We start from the raw sequence: 24997 nt of genomic DNA on the forward strand, positions 1-24997 counted from the left end.
CTACAGTGAATGGCTGCCAAAAGAGTCCAAACAGCTGATAAAATCACATAGTATCCCATACAACTCCGGTTGGTCAAGCATTGTCTTGTAAAGTGGCAAACAATCCATCAAACCAAATACCTGTATCACTACTAATGGCAATGGCATCACATCCATGTTTCAGGGACATTCCAGTTCCATGAAAACATAAAAAACATCTCCTAACTATTCTTTCTTTATCTCTCTTTTAACACTTTAACACTCTTTTAACAAGCCTACAAATAAGTCTTCAAGACCCCTTCCACTTAATTTCTTTCTTTTTACAACTTAATTTTAAGCATAAATCATCTCTGTCAAGATTTATTTTGCAATTATGACCAGGTGACAGTATTTTATATAGACTTTAAATACCACAGCTTATATGACTGACAACTTAGGACTTTTAATATAATATATACTCTCATAAAAACACATATTGTGTCTAGTCTTATGCAGTTTGACATTATAATAAAAAGAGTCTGAGAGAGAGAGAATGTGCACAGTTCAACGTGAAATGTAACAAATCGAATAGCATCTGCTTGTGCCAGAATGTGGTCCTACATATGACACTTGAAACAAATGAACAGCGGCATCACCGATTACCAGGCGCTCAGATGAACTGGCTCCCTCTGTCTTCTTTGCGTGTGCATTGGGATGGGATGGAAGTGTCTGGATGCTCCACAAAAGCAGCTGTCATATCTGCTGAGACACTATAATAGGACATTCATTTCTAAGATTCAATGCAGTCTTTTGTGTCTAGGAAAAAAAAAACGGCAATTCCATGAACAGATTTGTGTGATTAAACAGTGCTGTCTCAATATGGATTTAATAAACTGTGAAGACAGAAACACATTTAGGCCTCTATAATATGCTTCATTTAGAGGCAGACACACTTCTGATTTAGAGTCTGAAAGAGGGAAATACCTGTTTATTGGCATATACAAGATTATAATAGCTATACAGTATATAAATAACTGTGGGAATAGAATAGAATAGAATAGAATAGAATAGAATAGAACAGAACAGAATAGAATAGAATAGAATAGAATAGAATAGAATAGAATAGAATAGAACAGAACAGAACAGAATAGAATAGAATAGAATAGAATAGTTTTCAGGTGGCAGGGTGAGTTCAGGAAAGGGCATCTGGTAAAATGGGAGATGCCATAACAAGTGTTTCTGTGGAACATTTTTAAATATTAATCAAAATTTTGTAAGTAATGTGAGTGTGACATATAATGTGAATATGCTAATTGGGACTAAAAATTGTATCACTATGGTTTTACGCAACTGTATTCCTTGGAGCACCATGTACTGTAAATACAAAGGTTCACGAATACAAGTACCATGCGATGCATCTGGTATACCAAATGCTGCCATCACTGTACCATGATGGTACCGTCACGCAACAACAAACACCTCAAAAGTAACTCGTTACAGTCACTTCACAAGAAGGACAACCAGAATATCGCAAACCAGCTGTGAGAATGACACGAATAACGCGCGCGCGTCTAATCCATATCTCTGCTAGTAGTATCTCTGGGTTACTGACGTGTGTGCACGCGCTCTTATATCTGTGCGCTCTCGCTTTACGCGCAGTTTGATGGCGTCGCCGCGCACTCCTCTCTGTGTTCTTCGATAATCGCTTATCATCTGACGGTTTATGGACGGCGTGGACCAGATATTATGATAGCACGTTGTCGGGGTTGGTTCTACAACATCTAAGCCAAAGTGTTCTGTGGAAACTGTCACTGCGTGAGCTCCGAACCGAGCCGTGAGAGATAAGAGAAGAAGTTTGCCAGATACAGGTGCGATCTCTCTCTAACTCCAGCTAATGATCACAGACACGGATCTGGACGGCCGGATTCCAGTAGATCATATCAGATCTAGCACAAGGTGAGCTCAGATACACACTAATATAATGAGCATGTTGGTGAGTTTTCTCAGTGAAGGAGAACCCTGACAGCAACAGTGATGCTCTTTAGAGAAATAGAAGGCACTGGGACTAGTTACACTTTTTACTCAAGTAAATATTTCTCAGGATTTCGGAAGCACATTTTAAGTGTTGAACAACCAAAAGATGTCGAACAATTATTGCACAGGAAAAACGCTCGTTGAAGCAGGTTCGCAGCGGGGCACGGTGTCACATTTACAGTAGATGCCACGATGGGAACATTCTGTTTATTGACACCGAATTAAGATGAATGCATCTTTTGAAATATGACATAATATTTATATTAAATAAGATATGGCATCTTCCCCAACATACTTAGTAGAAAAAATGGAAACAGCAAAACAATTATGTGACACAAAATTGACGAAAAAATAATTATTTGGCCAACAAACAGTTAAAATTTTCAGTTAAAATCTACCTTTGTTGAATTTAGTTTGTACAATGCACTGAAATATCCTTATTTACAACAGTTTTGAATTTGGTGTTTGAAACCAACATACAGTACTAAACCACTGTTAGAGAGAAAAAAAAAAAAAAAAAAAAAATTATATATATATATATATATATATAATTCAGATCCAACTTTTTATTCCTCTGCTTTCAGTTGTATTTTCATTAATTTCTGTAATTGTAACTGAAAGTTACTTCTGTTTTTAGACTGTATTATCTTAAAACGTTATTCTTTAAACCCGTATCAGTGTGTTAAAGTGTCAGACTCTGTCTTAACTTGTAACTTGTAGTAAAGTTGTTGAGAAACCTGAGATTGTTAAAATGTAAGTTTCATTGATCTTTATCCATTAATACTCTTATAAGCACCTCCGCAGATTAGAGCTGCCTGTCAGTGTCATGTTACCACAAGAGTGCTGACAACATGTTCATTTAAACAAGATGCAAAACATATGTCGTAACTGTCAACATCAGCCGTCGATTGGTAAGAGCAGTGAGTGAACTTTACCATTTATCACAGGACACTGAATATTCAGGCAGATAGATACTGTTAGAGTGCTGTAAGGTCTGTTTTATGAGCATTTGAAATTAATTGAAAGAATAGAAGCGTGCTGACATCTTCAACCTCTGCCACGTTGATTCATAGTGTTTAGAGTGCACTCTCCTGCCAACATTACACGCACAAGTGTTATTTACAACACACTACATGCTCTCACTCTAACATCTCTGCTTTTAAATTAAATTTATTAGAAGCATGTCCAGTGTGGGTGTTTTGTTGAGTTCGGGTCAGAATTCTGTTACAGTCCTGTAGGACCTGCTGTCTGCTGCTTATACCTTCTGTGATCTATTTTCATAAACTTTCACACTGTCTTATGTGGTATTCAAAGATCAGAGGAGCTTTACAGCCAGGGGTGAACTGAGTTATATATGAATTTCATAGATGCTTAGATAGAATCCAACTGTACACTAACTGTATCATCTGCGAAAACACAAAAATGCACATCACAACACAAAATTCTGAGCGATTCAGCCATGTTCAAAGCCCTTGGAGAGTACTGATAAACCCAAACCTATCAACACACATTCTATGTTAATATACTACTCTACCAATTTGGTATGTTGCTTTTAATCTGTATACAGGCATTCAGGAATGGTATGATTTATCATGTTTTGCTACTGTTTTATAAAAGTAGTATATTATGGAATGTGAACATCATCCAAAAGTGCAAGCAAGGTCAGTTTTTTTAATTATTATTATTATTACTTTTAGTATATTTTAAGCTGATAATAGACAGGGATATTAGCTGAAAATATTTCTGTCAAGGGCAGAAATGTTCAGTCCCTGGATTTGTATCACATTTAAAGGAATGCTCTGGGTCATATATAACTGAAGATGTATTGACTGCATGTGTGGAATGCTGTCGATTACCACAAAGTATTTAAGACTCGTCCCTGAGCAACCGTGTGAAAGATAAAACACTTACAATTGAACATTCTTTGTGTTCTCTTTAATCCAGTTGCTTCATAATTATGTACTCCCTCTCTCGTTTCATTTTCCTGGGTCAGGGTTTCAGCTTTTCCTGAGACAAAAATCCAAGCTTGCATCACATGCTCACCAATGGATCCTCTGAAGTGAATGGGTGCCGTCAGAATGAGAGACCAAACAGCTGACAAAAACATCAGTTATTCAGAAGAAATTCACATGACTCCAGTCCATCAATTAACATCTTGGGAAGTGAAAAGCTGTGTTTGTAATAAATCCCTCAAGACGTTTTTAACTTCAAATCATTGCTTTCAGGCTGAGTCATCTATCCATAATATTGCTTTTTCAGCTGTTTAGACTCTCATTCTGATGGCACCCATTAACTGCAGAAGATCCACTGGTGAGCAAGTTATGCACTGCTAAATTTCTCCAAATCTGTCCAGAACTGCCAATTTCTCTTTAAGAAAAAAGATTAGAATATTTTGTTTTCCCAAAAAAATCTTCTTTCCCAAAAAAATTATTCCACATTAATTGTTATATTTAAAGCTGCAGTAGGTAACTTTTGTAAAAATATATTTTTTACATATTTGTTAAACCTGTCATTATGTCCTGACAGTAGAATATGACACAGATAATCTGTGAAAAAATCAAGCTCCTCTGGCTCCTCCCAGTGGTCCTATTGCCATTTGCAGAAATACATCGCTCCCGGTAAAAAACAACCAATCAGAGCTGCGGGCCGTAACTTTGTTTGTGTTCAAAATGTAGAAAAATGTATATAATAACTGAGTTCACCATGAATCCATTTTCCAAACCGTGTTTTTAGCTTGTCCTGAATCATTAGGGTACATCTATAATAAGTGTTTATATTCGGACTATTTTAGATTGCTTCGGGGGTACCGCGGCAGAGTAACCCAGTACCTTTGTGATTCTTCATAGACATAAACAGAGAGAAGTAGTTTTGGCTACGATGTTCTTCCGCAAGACGCAAGCAGTTCTGTTTATTAACCGCTAGAGCGTCAAAAGTTACCTACCGCAGCTTTAATCATTACAACAATAGCTACATATAATACATAGGAGGACTAGAGATGTGCACATGTTTTCTGAAGGGACAGCGATGACTGTTAATGTAAACAATGATCGCTCATCATTAGCCTATGTGTGACTCTGCTTTTTGTTGACTTCAACACTCATTATCAACTCTAAAAGGAGTCAGAAGGGGAGCTTCAATTGAACGCTGTTCATTTTAGCTTATAAATACATAATCTTTGGCAGTATTCAGCACATATTAATGTGGTGGACGCATTTGCTGTAGAAGCGCGAACTCACATACCGTAAGCGTTAACTCAGATGAGAGCGCAAAAACACGGCACAAAAATGAATGGAACATATCGCTGCAGCTTCAAACAGGCTACTTTAAAAGTAACTGTTCAAAAACAGGCCGCATTAAAAACGTGAAGCTGAATCTATGGTGCATTCTTATTATGATTATTAGGGTAATCTACCGGAAGCGCAAAAAGAATAGTGTGAGTTTAGCAGTGCGTCATGTATTCATTCAGATAACAGCTGTTATTTTCTTCTTAAGAATTTTTTTTTTTCTTAAGGATATATTTGAGAACTTATTAAGAATTTTTCAAGAATTGCACTTAAGAACATTTTTACGAACTTTGTGGAATTTATCTTAAGAAATTTATTTCTTAAGAAGATTTTTGTGAATCCAGTCCCTAATCTCTGTGTTGTATGGAATGTACAGGTTCATCATATGCTCTGTTCAACAGTCCAGTCTTCTATAATCTGCTTAGTTTTTTTTTTTTTTTTTTTTCTGGGTTCAGCTGTATTGTTTAAAACTTTACACCTCAGGTGCATGGGGTTTTCTTTAAAGAAGATATATTTGTCCTGTGCCCGCTGTGCTTTATCTCTGGTGAGCAGGGATTCTCTTATAGCTGTGACACCCGTCAGCGCTGAATGATAGATTTGGTACTGGTGCACAGGGGAAGTTTATGGAGCAGATGATTTTGCTGAAATATCCAATACACGAGCCATTGACTGTCCTGTGTAGAGACTCAATTAAAAAAAGAATAACAGACCTTTAATATGTGTGTGTGTGCATGTGTGCATGCAGAACCGCAACTTGTTAGTATGTGCAAAACAACATATTTTATTTATATCAACTAGAGAGTTAAAGGATAATTAGGTTAGATAGTTAAGTTAGTTGGTTGTTTCACCACTTGTAAACTAGATCACCGTAACCCATCCCCGTGTGTGCTTAAATGAAGTTCAGATAGCAGCAAATGATTTTCCTTGTTTTTTGTTAATATAATAAGTGGAGTCAAAACCCATGTGGCCTCCTTTAAATATTATATTTTTGCCTAATCAACATAATTGCTCCGTCTCAGAGGGAATGATAATGATGTGCCTCTTCCTTTCTTTTCTTGTCTAAGACAGGCTGATCTTCTGACCATGCACTCTAGTTGTGTTTTTTTCTCAACACTGCTCCATGGCAACAGGCATGATGATCCATCAGGGAAAAAAAAAAAAAAACATGCATCTTTGATATATCTCCAGAACTGCATTAATTGCTTTTCACACTTTAATCATTTACAACCCCCTACATTATCGTTATGAGATATGTTGTTGTAGATGTAGATGAAAAGCCTGTGTAAATGATAGATCTGATCTTTTCTCATTGAGTCTGCAATCCAAGCTTGCACATTAAACAACATCTATTTTAAAACTAATGCTCTCCTATCATGCTGAAAATCTATTCTGTGGCTTCTGACAGTGTGTTGGTGTGTAAAAAGGCTTTGGAGATGCTGTTAACCAGAGACATATAAGTGTTTGTCTCTGCTTCAGATGTAAGTTCCTTTAGTAACTAAGATGAACATACTGTTAGAGTACATTTGTGTGTGTGTGTGTGTGTGTGAGAGAGAGAGAGAGAGAGAGAGAGAATAGGTATTGTTAGGGAATTCTAGTTGGTTTCAAGGATGTTTTTGGGGGTTTAGTCGTTTTGGGGGGTTAGTCGTTTTTTGTCTTTATTGTCGCTAATGTCCTTGCTTGTAGGCTAAATGAGATTTTTTGTTACCAATTTGGGTAGAATAATCTATTACAGTACAAGTGATTTTAGAAATATAACTATATATAATAATAATAATAATATATATAATAAGTAGGTTGTAATGCAATAGTTAAGAATGTAGCTTTTTTTATCCACTAGGGGGAGTGTAACCAAAAGCTATTACAGTGATTTTAAAACTTATATGATATATATATATATATATATATATATATATATATATATATATATATATATATATATATATATATATATATATATATATATATATATATATATATATATATATATATATAATACAAATTATTAAGTTAATGTGACACTGAAGACAATTCAGCTTTGCCATCACAGGGATAAATAACATTTAAGCATATTCAAACAGGAAATAGCTATTTTAATTTGAAATTATATTTCATAATATTGCTGTTTTATTGTATTTTTGATCAAATATATGCAGTCCTGGTGATCATAAGAGACTTCTTTCAAAAACATGAAAGTGATCCCATAGTTTATTTTCCAACCCCATATTTTTTATACATTACATTACCATGCATTAATGTCTATTAATCATAATCTAGTGACTTAGATGTTTGAATGAAAGAGACATGATCTTATATAATTGATCGTATATACCTCATTATAACTTAATGAATGCAAACCAAATAGAAAGATTATTCATATCAGATGAATAATAAGTTGGTAAATGAAAATTATTTCACTTTGAGACACATTTGAAGCCACTGTAAAATAGTCTGACCTTACACCAGTTGAATTTTATATCAGTTCATGTTATGTTAGCATGTTAGTGTTAATGAGATGTTGCTATGCAACCATAAACATCCTACAATCACAATGTACAGTTACAACGTAAAAACGAATTTTCTCCTAATCAATGAAGCCATCTGCACTGTAAAAGACCTGTCATGTGTATGCCATATAAATTAAATTACACTATGATATAAATGATACAGAAGAATTTATCTTCAACATGCCACACAATAATATTCATTCATTATCTCCATTATGAAATGGTTCAGATTGAGTTTCACACTTAGTGGCATTAAACAAACCCCAAGTACAAGCAATATTGCAAGCTACTAAATTGCACACATATGGACTATTCAGCTTCTCTGAATTTCATTTAGTTTCAGCAGCGCTTCAAACCTGTCTTTGTGTATTTGAGTTTGAGTCTACAGATACTTGTGCAGCAGTGATATCCACTGGGTTGACGGGTCTGTCTGCTATCTGACTTCTGTCACTTGCGTTTCAAATGTCCAATGAGAGCCAGAGCTCATAAGGCTGTGAGTCATAGACCGCATGCTCTGGTGTGAACCAACCAACAGGATAAAATGAATGTGGGTCTGCCTTTGTTACAGGATTTTGTTTGTTCTCTCTCCATCTCGCTCTCTCTCTAATGTTTTGTTTACGCTTTTAATGATATCACTTCAAGGTATGCCATACCATAGCTGCTGGTGGAAAAGGACATCTCTTTGTTCTTGTAGAAATGTGAGCAGCGAATGCTAAAAAGGTATAAAGGAATAAATGAATTGAAAGATTGTTAATTTTTACTCACCCTTATGTTGTTTCAGACTTGTATGGTGTTTTTCTCTGTAAAACTGTACAAATGTTACAGAATGTAATAGCAATGAACATCAAAAGTGCCATAAAAATATAATAAATTCAAACGATATATACACACACAAGAAAGGTTTCTTATTGGCATTTATGGTTCCATGAAGAACTTTTAACATCCGTGGAATATTCATTACACCAAATATACTTTATAGTGGGGAAAGGTACTTCAGATTATTGAAATATTCTTCATACTAAGAAAAAAAAAGGTTCTTATTTTGCATCACTAGTAAAACCCTCTTCTGGAACATTTGCTTATAAGGGTATATAAAAAAAAAATATATATATATATATATATATATATATATATATATATATATATATATACATGTATATAAATTTTCAATTCATTTATTCCTTTATATATATATATATATATATATAATATATTATATATATATATATATATATATAAATTTACTTACTCTTGAGCCATCCAAGTTGTAGATGAGTTTGTTTCTTAATTTGAATAGAAATGGAGAAATTTAGCCATATATCACTTGCTCACCATTAGAACCTCTGCAGTGAATGGGTGCCATCAGAATGAGAATCCAAACAGCTGATAAAAAGATCACAATACTTCACAAGTAATCCACATGACTCCAGTCCATCTATTAACATATTGTGAAGTGAAACGCTGCAAGTTTGTAAGAAACAAATTAATCATTAAAACATTTTTAATTTCAAACTGTTGTTTGTGGCTAAAATACAAGTCCTCTAATCATTTATGGATATAGTGAAAAGGTCATCTCAATCGGAGTAAGAATCAGGAGAAAAGTTCACAGATCACGCACCCCTTTTCGAAAACAGTTGAAAACAGTTCTAAACAGATATGATGGTAGATGTAAGGACAACAGGCTGATGGACATTTTACCTCTAGAAAGTGTGATTATGAACTCTGTATTTTGGCCAGAAATACCTTGATACCTTGCCTTGATGGATTTTCTTTTTTTTTTTTTAAACACACTGCTTTTCACTTCACAAGACTGATGGACTGAAGTCGTGTAGATTATTATTATTATTGTGATGTTTTCATCAGCTGTTTGGTCTCTCATTCTGACGGCACCCATTCACTGCAGAGGATCCACTGGTGATGTCATCCTGAATTTCTCCAAATCTGTTACCATTAAGAAACAAACTCATCTACATCTTGGGTGGCCTGAGGGTTAATGCATTTTCAGCAAATTGTCATTTTTTGGGTGAACTGTTCCTTTAAGAGTTTCTAACTTGTATTTTAGGAAAGAAAGTGATTTCTATGGGTTTGGAATGAAATGAGGGTGAGTTAATGATAACAGAATAGTTATTTGTTGGTGAACTTTTTCTTTAACCCAGGTACAAGTAAGGGTAACCATGTAAGTGCTAAAGCCAATGACGTGATGCTTTAGGTCCTCCCATGATTCCTAGCACGAGGAGCCCGATGCGCCACAGTCTTTCTGCTCTCGCGACATCATGGAATGTGTCCTCATATGCTGGTATCCTGTAGGCATAGCTTGTTCATTCCCAAATGCCTTTCCAAGAATTACATAAAAGGGAAATGCAAATTCACAAAATGCCCCGCAGGAAGTGACGCACATGACTGTGGTTTTGCATTACAGGCATCTGGCAGTCATATATTTGGCTTTAAAGCATGAAATGAGGAGGGGAAAATGAAGAACTGTGATTGACAGGTTTGCAACAAGGACAGGGTGCTTCAATGAAGAACAGAAAATGAAATTTTTACTGAAATGCATCTCTGCAGTTATTGCTTCTCAGCTATTTTTGGTCTCATTGCATGCTGACTGATGCCATATTCTCATGATATTGAGTATTATAGCACGTTCAATAAAGACGTGTATAAGGTCATTAAAAAAAAACAGAATGATGTAAAAGGACAGTACACAAGGAACAGTATGTGTGAAAATGAGTGTTGCTGTAATTTTTCTTTAATGATGGCTATAAAAAATAAAGCATGCTCTTGCTTTAATCCTAATTAGGATAAATCCCTAACAATAAATGACCATTCAAATAAAAGCCTGTACTAGGCAGATAATACAAAAACTGACTAGTTTGCATTTCCTGAATGAAATACCAGTTCTTGCAAGGCAGCAAAAGTATAGTCTTAAAGGTTTTAGGCTTTGGTTCATAGATTAAATGCCACATCAGAGCTGCTTTGCTGCTGTCATGACAATCAGTGTGCATCTTGTTTTCTATCAGCTATGCATGTAAATCTATGCATGAAGCAGTTGCTGAGATGGTTAAATAGCTGTAAAATAACTGGCAAAGACCAAAATACAGCATGCAGTGTAAAGAAATGCAGTTTCTTAAAAAGTAAGGATAAAATATGTGAAATCGGTCAGTGTGTGGTACAGGTTTGGCATGCAAAAAATAACACAACCACAAAGGCAAAGTTACTTCCTATACTGCATATCTCACTGAAACTATTATTGTTAATATATATACTGTATATATATATATATATATATATATATATATATATATATATATATATATATATTTATATTTATATATAATATATATATATATATATATATATATATATTAAAAATAATTTAAAAGTATAAACTTGTTTGAAAGGACATCTCAGATTTAATACCTGTAAAAGCATGATTTAACTCAGTGACCAGAAAAAAACATTTAGCTGTCATTGTATATAAACTAAACCAAGCACTAGGAGGTATCACAGAATATGAACCGTATAATAACAGAGAAGGTTTTGAGGGGTGTAAACCATGCTCCTGGAGTCTCATAGGGATAGGAGATTGCATATTCATAACGCATTTTATAACGATAAGAAGCATATTTAGTCAAGTATGCTGTGGTTTTCTTCTAGAATATCATGCAAAATGTGCAGAAATAGTTGTCTTGAGATATCTCACCTGCCTCTGACATCCCTCATCAGAAAAGAGACTGCAGGATGCTGTTGTTTAGCCAAACGGTCTCTATATATATCAGTCATTTTGTGCATTTAGTTTTGCTGACCTGTTCACAGGATGGAAATTTAAGGGAATGTGCTCTAATACAGTGGCCAACTCAGTGGAAGTTAGCAAAATGGCTTACATCGACTTGCTCATATTTGAAGGTTCTATCTCAAGAGACGTGTGGTAGAGAAAGAGCGTGGCATTTTAGAGCGTCCGACTCTTGGTGAACAGAAGTCAGTGTTGATGTGAAAATCAATATTTGTATAATCTAGAGGTTTGAGATTTCATGACCCTCTCAGAAGCACCTGCCTCAGTTTTTCTCAGCTTGTTTCTCTGTCATTATTATACTATTATTATATAAGACTCTAATGAACATACCCTTCAGCTAAAGTGCAAGTAAATGTTTCCTTTTGGGAAATACATGAGTATACAGGATTTCAGCATTATTGATTGAGAGCATGTATCTAATAAACAGCGGATGTGTGTGTCCTATCATTCCTAGAGAGGGTTTAGCAAGCAAGGCTAATCCTCTGTCATCTTGAAAGTGGGGTAAATAGGCATTTATTCAAAGGCTTTTCTTGGAAGATACGATATCAGCTGCAGCCCACATTTAGCCCCAGACTGTATCCAGAGCCAGAGCATTGTGAAATGAAGCAGAAAACCCTGGAGAGCAGAGGTGCACAAACCGAATAATGGATCCACACACTAGTATCTGTGCTACACACTAACAGTCTGCACAAAACATTAAGCCGCAAGTTTAACAAAGCGGCATTAGCTCTTTTGGTGTCTCTTGCTGTTTGAAAGAGGGTTTCTCATGGCTCTGATTTCTATTTGGACTGACATGCTCCAGCTCTGCTGTTGGGGGTTGTTCATCCAGCTTGGAGGCTTTCGTTGCTGTGCCATCCTCATCTCTCATCTCTGCTAGAAATGGCCAATCTCACAGAGGGCTTCCACTGTGGGCTTAGATTTGGCAGGTATAAGGACAGTGGGATTCTCTTAAAGGTCAAAGACTGTGGACTGTCTGTAGCAGTGATACGTTGGAGACTTCTGAAATGAAGAGGCAAAGTCCCTCTCTGGGTTTGGGCTTTATTTCAGTTCAGTATGAACTCATGTTCCTGCTCCATTTGAAATGAATACATTTTTACAACAAAGTTGCTTTTTGTAGTTAACATTAGCCCTACTTCAGTTAATATGAACTAACAATGAGCAAAATGTTATTCTCAGCATTTACTAATACATTTTCAAGATTATTATTATTTATTTATTTTTTACTATGGAATACTATTTCCACCATGGGATAAAAAAAAAAGGTAAAAAAAAAAAAAATTAAATACAATAATTTTTAAGTGTAAATTGTAAATTCGGGTCAGGGGGCAAGATTTACTGGGTCAGTACACTGCATCATTAAAGCATATATGATTATTTTTTCTGTACATTTGTATTTTTGAGGTAATGAATGCAGTTTATGTGTTTTGAGGACTTTATGTTTTTGTCCATCTGAGGCATTCTTCTGGGGCTGTCTGTAGTCTGTAAATGAGCTTGTGATGCTAATGTTCTGGTCCATTACCCTCTGAAATGGAAGCATACAGTAGATTACTGCTTGCTGGAGTCCTCAGTTAATACAGCACTGTATCTGACTATGCAAATAGTGAGATGGAATAATCTATATTAGCTCACTGGCTAGGTGGCATTTTCAAACATCTTAATGAGCAGGTGGGTCAGTGCATTGTATTTGTGGCTCTGCAAATGTCACTGCTTTTTGATAGAGTTAGCTGATTTCAATAAGAAAAAAAATATTGCATTTTATATTAACCTAGTGTCTCCTTGATAAGTTACACTAAAATTAAAGCATGCACAAGACTCTAAAAAAATAATAAACTATAAATATGACAAAGAACATAATTTAACACATACTGCTCCAGGTTTATGAATGTCCCATGACGTATGTCTCATTTCACTGAAAAATATACAAACATTTTAAAAGACAAATTAGACAGATTATATAAATTCTGAATTTGTGATAATAATATGACATCATGTTATCAATAAAAAGGAACTATTTAAAAATGTAATATAATCTAATTACAAGTAATAATTTTTTTTTAATTCAGTAAATGCTATATGAAAATACAAAGAAAATGGAAATGTTTAATTTGACAATTTTATGCAATTAAAAATACATTATTAACATATAAATAAGCTATTTTTCTCTATAATTTCTTTGCCCTTAAAGGATTAGTATACGTAATGTGTTAATTTGTGGATGTGTATCACAGAGCTAGTTCAAGATGCAAATTTTTATTCTGGAAGTGAACTAATAATTTAAAAAGTCTCAGCCAATGACATTAATTTAGAGATCAAGCGGTATATGAACACTACCTGTGTTTCTGTCTCTCCTTGTTTATTCTGATGCGGCAGATAAAAACCTCAAATACCTGGACATGGCATTTTAGTGGAGCTGTTATTTTACCACACAGGAGTGATGGAAACAGGCCCACAGTGTTTGTAGCAATATGGGGGAAGATATCACAAAGGGAGAACCGAGGCCAAGATCTCTTTAAGTCTTTTAGCTGATGTATTTTTAATGCTTCCCTCGTGCTGGCGGATGGGTGAAAAAAAAAAAAAGTGTTCATCAACTTTTTAGGGTCACTTCGAAGAGACGTGGCTGTGGGATTAAGTACCATTTGTGGGGGCCTGAGGCTTTCAAGCCTGCCAAAATTAATATAATTTACATATACATTTCTCTACCTTTACATAATAGTCTTTTCCATTTAGAGACTGATGTTCTGCTGGGTGGATATGGGAGACTTCGAAACCAATGATCTTTGATACCGTGTGCCCAGTCCATAAAGTTGGAGCACTAAAACATGTAATAGTGCTGATTACCATATTACAAGGAAAGCGGTCAGAATGACTGTCAATGTGTATCTCTTCACTGCAGTTAAAAGCACATTTATTTAAAGAGGCCTATTGATATCAGGTGGTGGAAAACTCATTTACTGTGCCAGCAGATGTTTGCCGCCATTCTCTCGTTTAGCTCTAAAGGTCACTCATGAAGGCTAAGTAGATACAATCATATATCCTGACACTTTTTCCATACCTCAGATCCTTGTATTGGCATTTTTATATTAATTCATATGATTTTCTACAGTTCAGTTAATGAAAAAAGTCAAAGCTGCCTGATACACAGAACTGGACAGACACAAACAGTGCCAGACAAACTGAATCAACAGATTGACTCTGTCTTCACAGTTTTGTTTAACGCAGTGATCAAATCATGATATTATTATGCATAACAATATGTGACCTTGGACCACAAAACCAGTCTTAAGTCACTGGGGTATATTTTTATCAATAGCCAAAAAACATTTTATGGCTCAAAATTAGTGATTTTTCTTTTATGCTAAGTAGAGATCATGCTCCATTAAGATATTTGTAAATTTCCTACTGTAAATATATCAGAAGTTAATTAGTAATATGCATTGCTAAGAATTCATTTGGACAACTTTAAAGACGATTTTCTCAGTATTTATATTTTATTTTGCACTTTCAGATTCCAGATTTTTAAATTCAAAAATTCAAAAGCTTTCAAATGATGTATACATTTCAATTTTGAGAAATTGACACTTAAGGCTGGTTTTATGGTCCAGGGTCACATACTGTATAGTGAACTTGCATGTGCTTCATAAGCTCGAGTTTTCTGGTCTCTTAGTTTTTTTGTTTGTTTTTGCTATAACAACACATAAAGTATATATTTAATTATACTATAGTATATAATAGTGAGCCTTTAAAACAATTTTCTAAAACTAAAACTCAGAAATAAATTAAAGCTAAATAGGTAAGTAAACAATAAGTAAAATAAGTAAACAATAGCAACAAAGGCACATAACAAAACCAGACAAGAATCTTATAGCACGATATGAGTAATTTTATTTCACAGTAATGATAATATATCACAATATAACTATTTTTTGCTTTAAATAAGAAAATACCGTATAAATTTCATAATTCTTGTCACTATCACAAAAAAAAAAAAAAAAAAAAAAAAAGACAATACTAGCTTTAAAAAAATCTCTTTTTGTGTTGTTTGATTATCATTAATGACTGGGGACAGAATTAGACTGCTGTCTCTTAAAAGCTTTCATATGTGTTTTCTTTGTCAACTGTTTGCTTTTACTTTAGACCTAAATGTTTTTATGAGGATTCTTGCAAAGATGGGCAGGTAACATTGCAGTTTAATAAATGACAGGGCCCCAGACTGTGACCACTTTTTTCAGCCTGTGTGACCATATTTTGTGAGCAGTCTTGCTGGTGCAACCACCGCTTTGTCCAACTCATAAGAGCTGCCATATATATTTTATTTATTTGCATTTGAGAAAAAACAAATGGCAAAAAACTAGGCTACTCGTTTGAGCTCTGCAGTTCATCAGCTCCGACCTACAGCCTACTTGAGTGCAGCGAAAGCGAACTGGTCCAAGCTCAGAAATGAGTTACTGACACTGTCGCTGCACAGTGAGAAGCGTTTGAATACTGCACAGATCAAACTTATTGGCTTTATTAATCATTCATCTCTTCTTTTTGCTTTATATTTTGACATTTCAAAATCACTATTCTAAAATATCAAAACATCAAGAAAACAAATCTTGCACAAATTTTTAATTTTAGGTGGGCTCAGCCCCCAGTGAGGGTATAATAATAATAATAATAATAATAATAATAGCCTAATAATAAAAAAGTATATATCTAAATAGTTTGATTAATAGGGGTTGTATACTGCAGTATTCCACTGTATTGCATAGATAGGTATAGTATTTGAGTACTGAATAAGATTCAAGTTGTCACGATCACTCATACAGTACTCAACCTGTTTACTGTACAAACAAAATGTTATTGTTTACAATAAAATATCTTGGTTGGTAGACTTAGGCTTTCAACATAACATGTTATCTACTACCATGTACTGTAATCTCATATAAAGTTTTATAAAGTGTAAACCAGTATATCACCCACCCACACACACACACACACACTATATAACTGTTTATAAATAATACTAAAATAACTGAAACACTGACTTGTAATATTTGGTGCATCAACAAAACATTTCATAGACCACATTTTATGGTGTTTAAAAAAATATATATACTCAACTTAACAATAATAAAATGGACTAATTAGGAATCCAAATTGAAACAAATCCAAAGTTATATTTTAAAACCTGACCTTGAGCAGGAAAAAAATGTGAGCAGGTGTGACCATGTTGTTAAAAAGCTACTGAAGCCCACCTGCAGTGAAGATAAATGAAATGTTTCTTACTTTGTTGGACCTACATGTTCTTCTGAAGAGCAAATGCCTTCTGATTAAAACGATGCATGAACTTTTGCATCTACAAAGGAAGGTGGCCCATTTTCCTCCCATTATTCATCACTGCCTTTTCCTCTGTAGAAAACCACACTTTATCAAGAAAACAAGTGTGGTTGTCCTCTGTCTGACAGTTGCATGAGGTGAGATGTAAGGAGCGAGAGAGAGAGCTGTAGTGGAGGAATATTAAGCTGTTGGTGGTTTCACCACGTGACAGAAACAGGGCAACATCAGCATGTACTGTATTGTATGTCATGATAGCATGACCTCCACACAGTCACATTCAGCTGTCAGGAGAGCAGGAGGCAGATGGAAGAGGGAGGTAGAATGAAGAGGAGGACTCTGAGTGAGATGAGTGAACTGCTCTAGACACATGCGTCACGTCCCACAGACGGGAATCTATCTATCTGTAACATTATTCTACTACACTTTTAAACTTAAGTACTTTGCTTTTCCAGTTAAAAATGACAGAATGCGTCAGCCTGTTGGCTACCTAATTATATTTTGTTAATAAAGCTTTCAAAATAATACATAATCCTGCTCAGGACATCCTAGCATTGTGGTGGTAAGGTTTTGCTTTTTGCAAATGGTGTGCTTCAGTCAGATCCCTATCTTGCTGCAGGAAATGTTTAGTAGATCAAAGAACTTTCTAGAGCTTGAATTCATGTTCACAGTATAGGCTATCAATTTAGTAAGGAGTGGAATGTGACAGTGCTGTAGATTCCTCTCTCATGTGAACAAACTGGTTCAGACTCACATCAGTTATAGCATTATTAAGCAAAGGAATATTGCACCTCTGTAAAGCAACAGCTTAACATGTGCACAGTTAGACATTTTCTATAATAGCTTTCAGTCGTATCCCACACCTAAAAGATGTGTAGACTTCATTCCTTTCATGGTCATTTCCTTGAGAGAAAGGCACAGATAAATGCATAAAAAAACCTTTAAAGGGCTCTGTGTCATTCTAAGAAAATAAAAATGTAAGCATATTAAATTAGACTGCCACCGAGGCGCTGTGAGAGATCACTGAAGTGTCACAATACAATTATAATCACAGAAAATTAAATTGTGTGAAACAGGTTTTGTGTCTGAATGCACACGGAGGGCTTGTTTTTGGTGCTCAGATAGAAAGAAGTCTTTAACAAGACCGCAGAGTGAATCAGAAAGGAACTTTATTATGCCACAGGATCATTTTCCTTCCCGATTATTTTAATCAAGATTCTAACAATCAGCATCTCAGTAGAGAAAAACTTCCACGAAGCAAAAGCGAATGTTCAGTCATTAGTCTCCCATAGCCAAGCGTTTGACTACTGGCCAAATCCAGTTCATTTTGCAGTTTGAACCATTAATATAGAAAGAGCCCACGTGACTGACATCTAAAGTGACCAAACACAGTATGTTATTTAAGGACACCTGAATCAGAAACTAAAAGTTAAATACAGTATATGTGTGTGCTAAATCTGATCTCATATAGTTGCTGCTAAGTGACTCAAACAGCACTCTTGAGGGAGCAATTCGATAAGAATGTATTGTGCTTGCTGATAAATGTTGTTTATTTGCACACATTGTCTGCATTATTTTACAACCAGATAAACTCAAGGATTTATGAAAAACAAGTACAAATTTGGTGCTGAACACAGTTTGCAAATGATGTTATAGCTCACAGGTTGATTCCTAATGCTGCTGTAGGTTGTGAAGGATGAAACAGACACCTCAATCACCACATACTGTATGCACTGTCAAAACTGTACTTGACTAAACTGTGTCTGGATTATATATACTGTACATTATAATATAATTATTTTTCCAAATAGCTTTTTATTTTAATATTTTGACGTAGATGTTTATATTTTCAGTGTTCGTTTTAATATTTTTGTAAAGTAATTTTATGAGCTTTTGTCATTTTTATTATTTTTTCATCTTTATAAATATTAGTATTTGTGATACATTTTACATTTCCATTGTAGTTTTTGTTTAGCAGTTATTTTAGTGCTTCTACTTAAACTTCTTCCAGTCATATTTTATATTAAGTTTAATTAAGTTTTTCATCTAAAATGTATTATTTAATTTCAGCGTTATTTTAATTAACAAAATGTTTAAATAGTTTTGGTTTTAGTTAACAATAATAAATGTGTTCTGGAATTTTAATCTTAGGTAAATATCAATTTGAATATCCATTTTTCATTCATACATTATAATGCTGTAATGTAATACTAATGATTTGTTATCATTTTAAATTGTAAAGTCCTATTATTTAGAAAAAAATACTATAGAATATAATATAGGCTATTTCATGAAAAAAGTTAGCAATTATCAAGATTTTAATATCAGAGCCAATTTTGATAAGAAAAAAACGACAAAAGTAATAGCCTGATGTAATAAGCATAGTCAAATGAATTCAACAGTATACAGAAGCTCCACTATATACTCAGCTGTCATAATAAAGACAATCTGATATCTGATTGTGTGCTCCGTGTTCCTTCGGTGCCTGGTTATTTTGGCCTATATCTGAGATTCTCGGGCACTCTGAGTCATTGGTGTGACACATGCTGTCAGGCTGATGTGTACCCATCAGTCCTTGTGCACTAACTGTACCTGAACTCCTCAGCTCTTCAAGAATCAAGATTAGACCACAGTTGAATTTCACAAGTGCAACACTATGAATTATTTATTCTGCACATCAGAATCGCCCTCACTCACAGATGGCAAAAGAGCGATGCTGAATTCTCACGACTCTTCACTTTTCAATTATATAGCAAGGATTTGGTTTGATGGGTGGTTTCTTTGAATATCATATTCATTCTTGAGGAATATTGAGCCTAGTTTTCTTTTGTGATAAATGGTAAATGCCAATTCTTCCTTTGACTCATGGGCTTTATAAGAAAACCTCAATGTGCAGGAACAATGGGTTGTGAAATATCTTTTCAAGCATCAGTCAACATCTGTTGTTCTCTTTAATAACAGAGTGGGAGAGTGAAATAATCCCATGTTTCCATACTGTTGGTCAAATTCTGAATGTATGAGTGACCTTGAGAAAAGCAGGTAATTTTACAAGTTACATAGCTCTTTGCAAACAGTAGCCTGTGCCAAGAAATGACAAGCATTCACACCTTTTCTCTGCATAAAGTGAAAAATAGCTTCATTACCTGAAATAGTATAAAACTGCAAACTTCAACATAGTGAGCTGCATCGACAACATTTTAAAGTGTCATACATGTGTTCCTGATGCAATATTTTCCTAAAGTTTTGCAGCATATATTAGAAAGCACTTTAGCTGATTCTAAGACATCACATGTATTGTTCATTTATAAAGCAATTTCATAATAAATTGCAAATAGATCAATGAAAAAAGTCCAAAGGAATGTTATAGGTTTGCCGTATCTGAGGATACGTGGTTGCCCACGGTTACAAGTCATCCAAAAATATTTTTAATGATATTCGGGTCGTGGTCGGTCGGGTCGCTTGAAATAAAGATGCCAATTAAACCTTTGTAATTAATATAGTACTAGACACAATTTTGAAATACATAGGCCTACAGTGTATTGGCTGAATAACTGACGTGAAGATGATGCACGAGCTCAGTCTGCACGTAGAGATGGAGGCAGCAAGAGAAAAGGTGAAGACGCTATTTTTGGTAAAACATGATTTTGACGACTTCATTAATCTTTGTTTTATAGAAAACTCTTTTTAAAAGATTTTCGTTTTGTCTAAATTGTATCTGAATTTTGATCAATGTTTTATCAATCAATTGCTCATACACAATTAGCTTGTTTTTGTGTTTTGCTTTGGTACCGAAAACCAATACCGTTTTCACTGGTATTGGTACCTAATACTGAAATTTTGGTACCGTGGCAACACTAAATTAAACAGTAAAAAAAAAAAGCCAAGTTTTTGCACAGTAGAGTATATATATATATATATTAGGGCTGGGCATTAATTGATGAACGCTGACAATTATTTCATTGTGCATTAACCCAGTTTTTTATTATAACAAAAGTCTGTTGCTCATTGGCTCTGAATACACATACATACAAACCATGGTTCACAGGAGGGGTGGGATGTTGATCAGTACTGGCTTGGGATGGGTGTCATCCCGCATCTCAACCAATGAGTACATTCGGGGTGGGCCTAAGACTGTGCTCACGACTTCATAAGTGTGAAATAGGAACTTTTTGCACAGTGGAGCGCATCATTTTGTTAACTTTGTGGTTTATTATTCTAAGTCGTTTGGGATGCAGCAACACACAAGGACATCTCACAATATATTGCTTTACAGATCTATCATTTTTGCCGCCTAGAAATATTCAAGCATTCATACTGCACAAATCAGAAGTTCAGCGCTAACTGTTACTAATGTATGTAAAAGGAATACTGCTGTAAAAAAGACCTTATTTGCTAAACAAGTGTTTGCTAACAAAATGTTATTGCACTTTTTTCATATAGAAGTTCTTTTAAATGAAAGAAGTGCACTAAACACTACTTTTGAATTCATAGTTTCAAGTAAAAGTACACAACATAGTTTATAGTTGTGGCATGAACTCTGCTATTATTTTAAATAATGATTTATATAACAATAATATTAAATGTCTACTTTAAAAAATGGTTCTTTCAAAGAATACTTAACAATCAGTATTGTTATAGTTGTCATCCTTAGTGTGAACAAAGTGACTGTTGCACATTTGAACTTTGTGTCAGGACATCATAAATAGAACGAGGCATCAGTTTACTGTCTGGGATTTGTCGTGTTGTGCCGCGCTGCTGGTCAGTCAACTGTTCTAATAGACTGACCAACTAACCAGTGGCCAAAACCCCCTTAAAAAACCAACAAATCAGATTTGTCTGACTAGGTAAGAGCAACAGGATTTTAATCGATTTTTATTTCAGCACTGATAGCTCTATAATATCCTTGTTTCCATCTGTATACACATTATTTATTGCCTTATTTATGGAATTTGTCACATGCTGCTGCAATGACAGAAAAATCACAAACAAACTACGTTGTCTTGACTTGAACTCAAAATAAATGTTTTTTATTTTTTTTATTTTTTTTATTTTACAGGAGTTTTGTGAGTCTCATTATACTTTCTTTCTGTGTGTGTGTGTGTGTGTGTTTGACCAGATGAAGTCTGCCGGAGCTGGTGATGAAGGACTCTTTACGGAGAGCTACTGTAACATCTGCAATGCTCAGCTGATCTCCGAGTCCCAGCGTGTGGCACACTATGAGGTGAGTGTGTAGACTCACACACACACACACACAAAAACAGAGAAAGAGAGAGAGAGCAGTGACAAACATTACTTTAAAAGCAGGACTCATCAATTGATCATCATGGATGTAATAATCATTTGTAACCTAAATGCTTCTCTCATGTATCTTTCAGTCACTGCTTTTAAAGTTGTAATGCAGTGCACCTTTCCTCAGACCCACAACCCCTTCATAAGTAACCCAATGATTGACCATTAAATAATCATCCTCCTGCATTATTTACATCTCTCACGTACGGTTCCTGAGACCATGGAGTACACATTGACTAGATTAATGAGCACGCTAATGAGGACAAACTCCCGTGCACAAAATCAGTGTAGATGAGGGAAGATGTCTGTTCAACGGGATCGTTTGGCCAGATTGGTTTACAAAGAGAAGCCAGTGAGCTATATTCAGTGCTGCAGTAACACTTTAGCTCTTCTGTCATTGATCCCTGCGATCTCTCGTCTTGAGAAAACACTCTCAGATGTCACAGCGTTAGGCTGATGTCCTGAATTACGCTTAAACGAGGCTGAATTTACTTGTATTTATTTAAATATAATTATATACTGTCCCTCAGATGGCTTAAAATAGTTATTTTTTGCCAGTTAGAGGAACTGTCTTTTCAACCAGCTGTTGCCAAGCCGATTGAAAATGACTAATCGAAGTAAATTGACATTAAAATTTATTTCAAAATAACCAAGTCATGTTTTACACAACACTTTACATTAAATTAAGGAAAAACACTTTTTAATAAGACATTTTAATGTGAAAAAAAATAGACAAAATGTAAATATTCATGAACAAGTATTATTATTATTACTACTAATATTAAAAACAAGACACTCAAAACAATGTTTAATAAAAATGTTTTTTACATTTATCAAAAAAAAAATTATTTTGCTTTCTAAAAATATAATATTTCTACATTATTAATATTTAAGTTGGCTTGAGAAAGCCAACTTACTGAAATCCGTCTTAAACTTATTATTATTATTCTTCCTTTTCTGAGACTAAAACTTCTGACTCTAACTCCTCCTAGAGCTTTAACTCTACAGATTACAAACTCGGCCCAGCTCTTCAGACTGATCTCCCCGGGTGTGCTATATCTTTTCTAACTGATCGGACTTACGGTTTTCATAAAAATGAAGATTAAAAATCATAAAAACTCCCATAGACTTACATTGAAAAGCCTCTGCTCATCTGAACATTCCGTCAAACTCCAACTGTCAAAAATTCAAATCTAAACACACTGAAGCCCATTAAACTCATAGTCTATGTACTGTGTACATATTCTATGTACTATTACTAACCCATTCAAACTCATTCAAATTCATCTATCATACCATATCTATCTATCTATCTATCTATCTATCTATCTATCTATCTATCTATCTATCTATCTATCTATCTTCTGACTGTTTCTAAATATCTATCTATCTATCTATCTATCTATCTATCTATCTATCTATCTATAATCTGACTGTTTCTAATCTATCTATCTATCTATCTATCTATCTATCTATCTATCTATCTATCTATCTATCTATCTATCTTCTGACTGTTTCTAAATATCTATCTATCTATCTATCTATCTATCTATCTATCTATCTATCTATCTATAATCTGACTGTTTCTAATCTATCTATCTATAATCTGTCTGTTTCTAATATATCTATCTATCTATCTATCTATCTATCTATCTATCTATCTATAATCTGTCTGTTTCTAATCTATCTATCTATCTATAATCTGACTGTTTCTAATCTATGTATCTATCTATGTATCTATCTATCTATCTATCTATCTATAATCTGTCTGTTTCTAATCTATCTATCTATCTATCTATCTATCTATCTATCTATCTATCTATCTATCTATCTATCTATCTATCTATCTATCTATCTATCTATAATCTGTCTGTTTCTAATCTATCTATCTATCTATAATCTGACTGTTTCTAATCTATCTATCTATCTATCTATCTATAATCTGACAGTTTCTAATCTATCTATCTATCTTTCTATCTATCTATCTATCTATCTATCTATCTATCTATTAAAACTAATCTATCTATCTATCTATAATCAAACTCATCTATCTATAATCAAACTCATCTATCTATCTATCTATATTCAAACTCATCTATCTATCTATATTAAAACTAATCTATCTATCTATCTATCTATCTATCTATCTATCTATCTATCTATCTATCTATCTATCTATCTATATATCTATCAAACTTATCTATCTATATTAAAACTAATCTATCTATCTATCATCAAACTCATCTATCTATATTAAAACTAATCTATCTATCTATCTATCTATCTATCTATCTATCTATCTATCTATCTATCTATCTATAATCAAACTCATCTATCTATCTATCTATAATCAAACTCATCTATCTATCTATCTATAATCAAACTCATCTATCTATCTATCTATAATCAAACTCATCTATCTATCTATCTATCTATCTATCTATCTATCTATCTATCTATCTATTCAAACTTATCTATCTATCTATCTATCTATCCTAACAACATGCTAGTCATGCTAAAAACCATGGTAGCAACATGCTAGTCGCATGCTAATCATGCTAAAATCATGCTAGCAACATGCTAATCATGCTAAAATCATGCTAGCAACATGCTAATCATGCTAAAATCATGCTAGTCGCATGCTAATCATGCTAAAATCATGCTAGCAACATGCTAATCATGCTAAAATCATGCTAACAACATGCTAGTCGCCTGCTAATCATGCTAAAATCATGCTAGCAACATGCTAGTCGCATGCTAATCATGCTAAAATCATGCTAGCAACATGCTAATCATGCTAAAATCATGCTAGCAACATGCTA

At 34.2% G+C, this 24997-nt stretch overlaps 1 protein-coding gene across 1 annotated transcript in view; it reads left to right on the top strand.

Annotated features, from left to right (window-relative positions):
* The first annotated feature begins 1529 nt into the window (after positions 1-1529).
* Positions 1530-24997, top strand: part of LOC128025981 (zinc finger matrin-type protein 4-like) — a 127566-nt gene continuing 104098 nt past the window's right edge. The window contains exons 1-2 of the mRNA XM_052612629.1: positions 1530-1914; positions 22003-22107. Coding sequence (XP_052468589.1) covers positions 22003-22107 — 105 coding nt within the window. The 5' untranslated portion in view covers positions 1530-1914. The remainder of the gene's footprint in view (positions 1915-22002; positions 22108-24997) is intronic.

Source organism: Carassius gibelio, chromosome A13 (assembly GCF_023724105.1).
Source record: "Carassius gibelio isolate Cgi1373 ecotype wild population from Czech Republic chromosome A13, carGib1.2-hapl.c, whole genome shotgun sequence".
NCBI classification, from domain to species: domain Eukaryota; kingdom Metazoa; phylum Chordata; class Actinopteri; order Cypriniformes; family Cyprinidae; genus Carassius; species Carassius gibelio.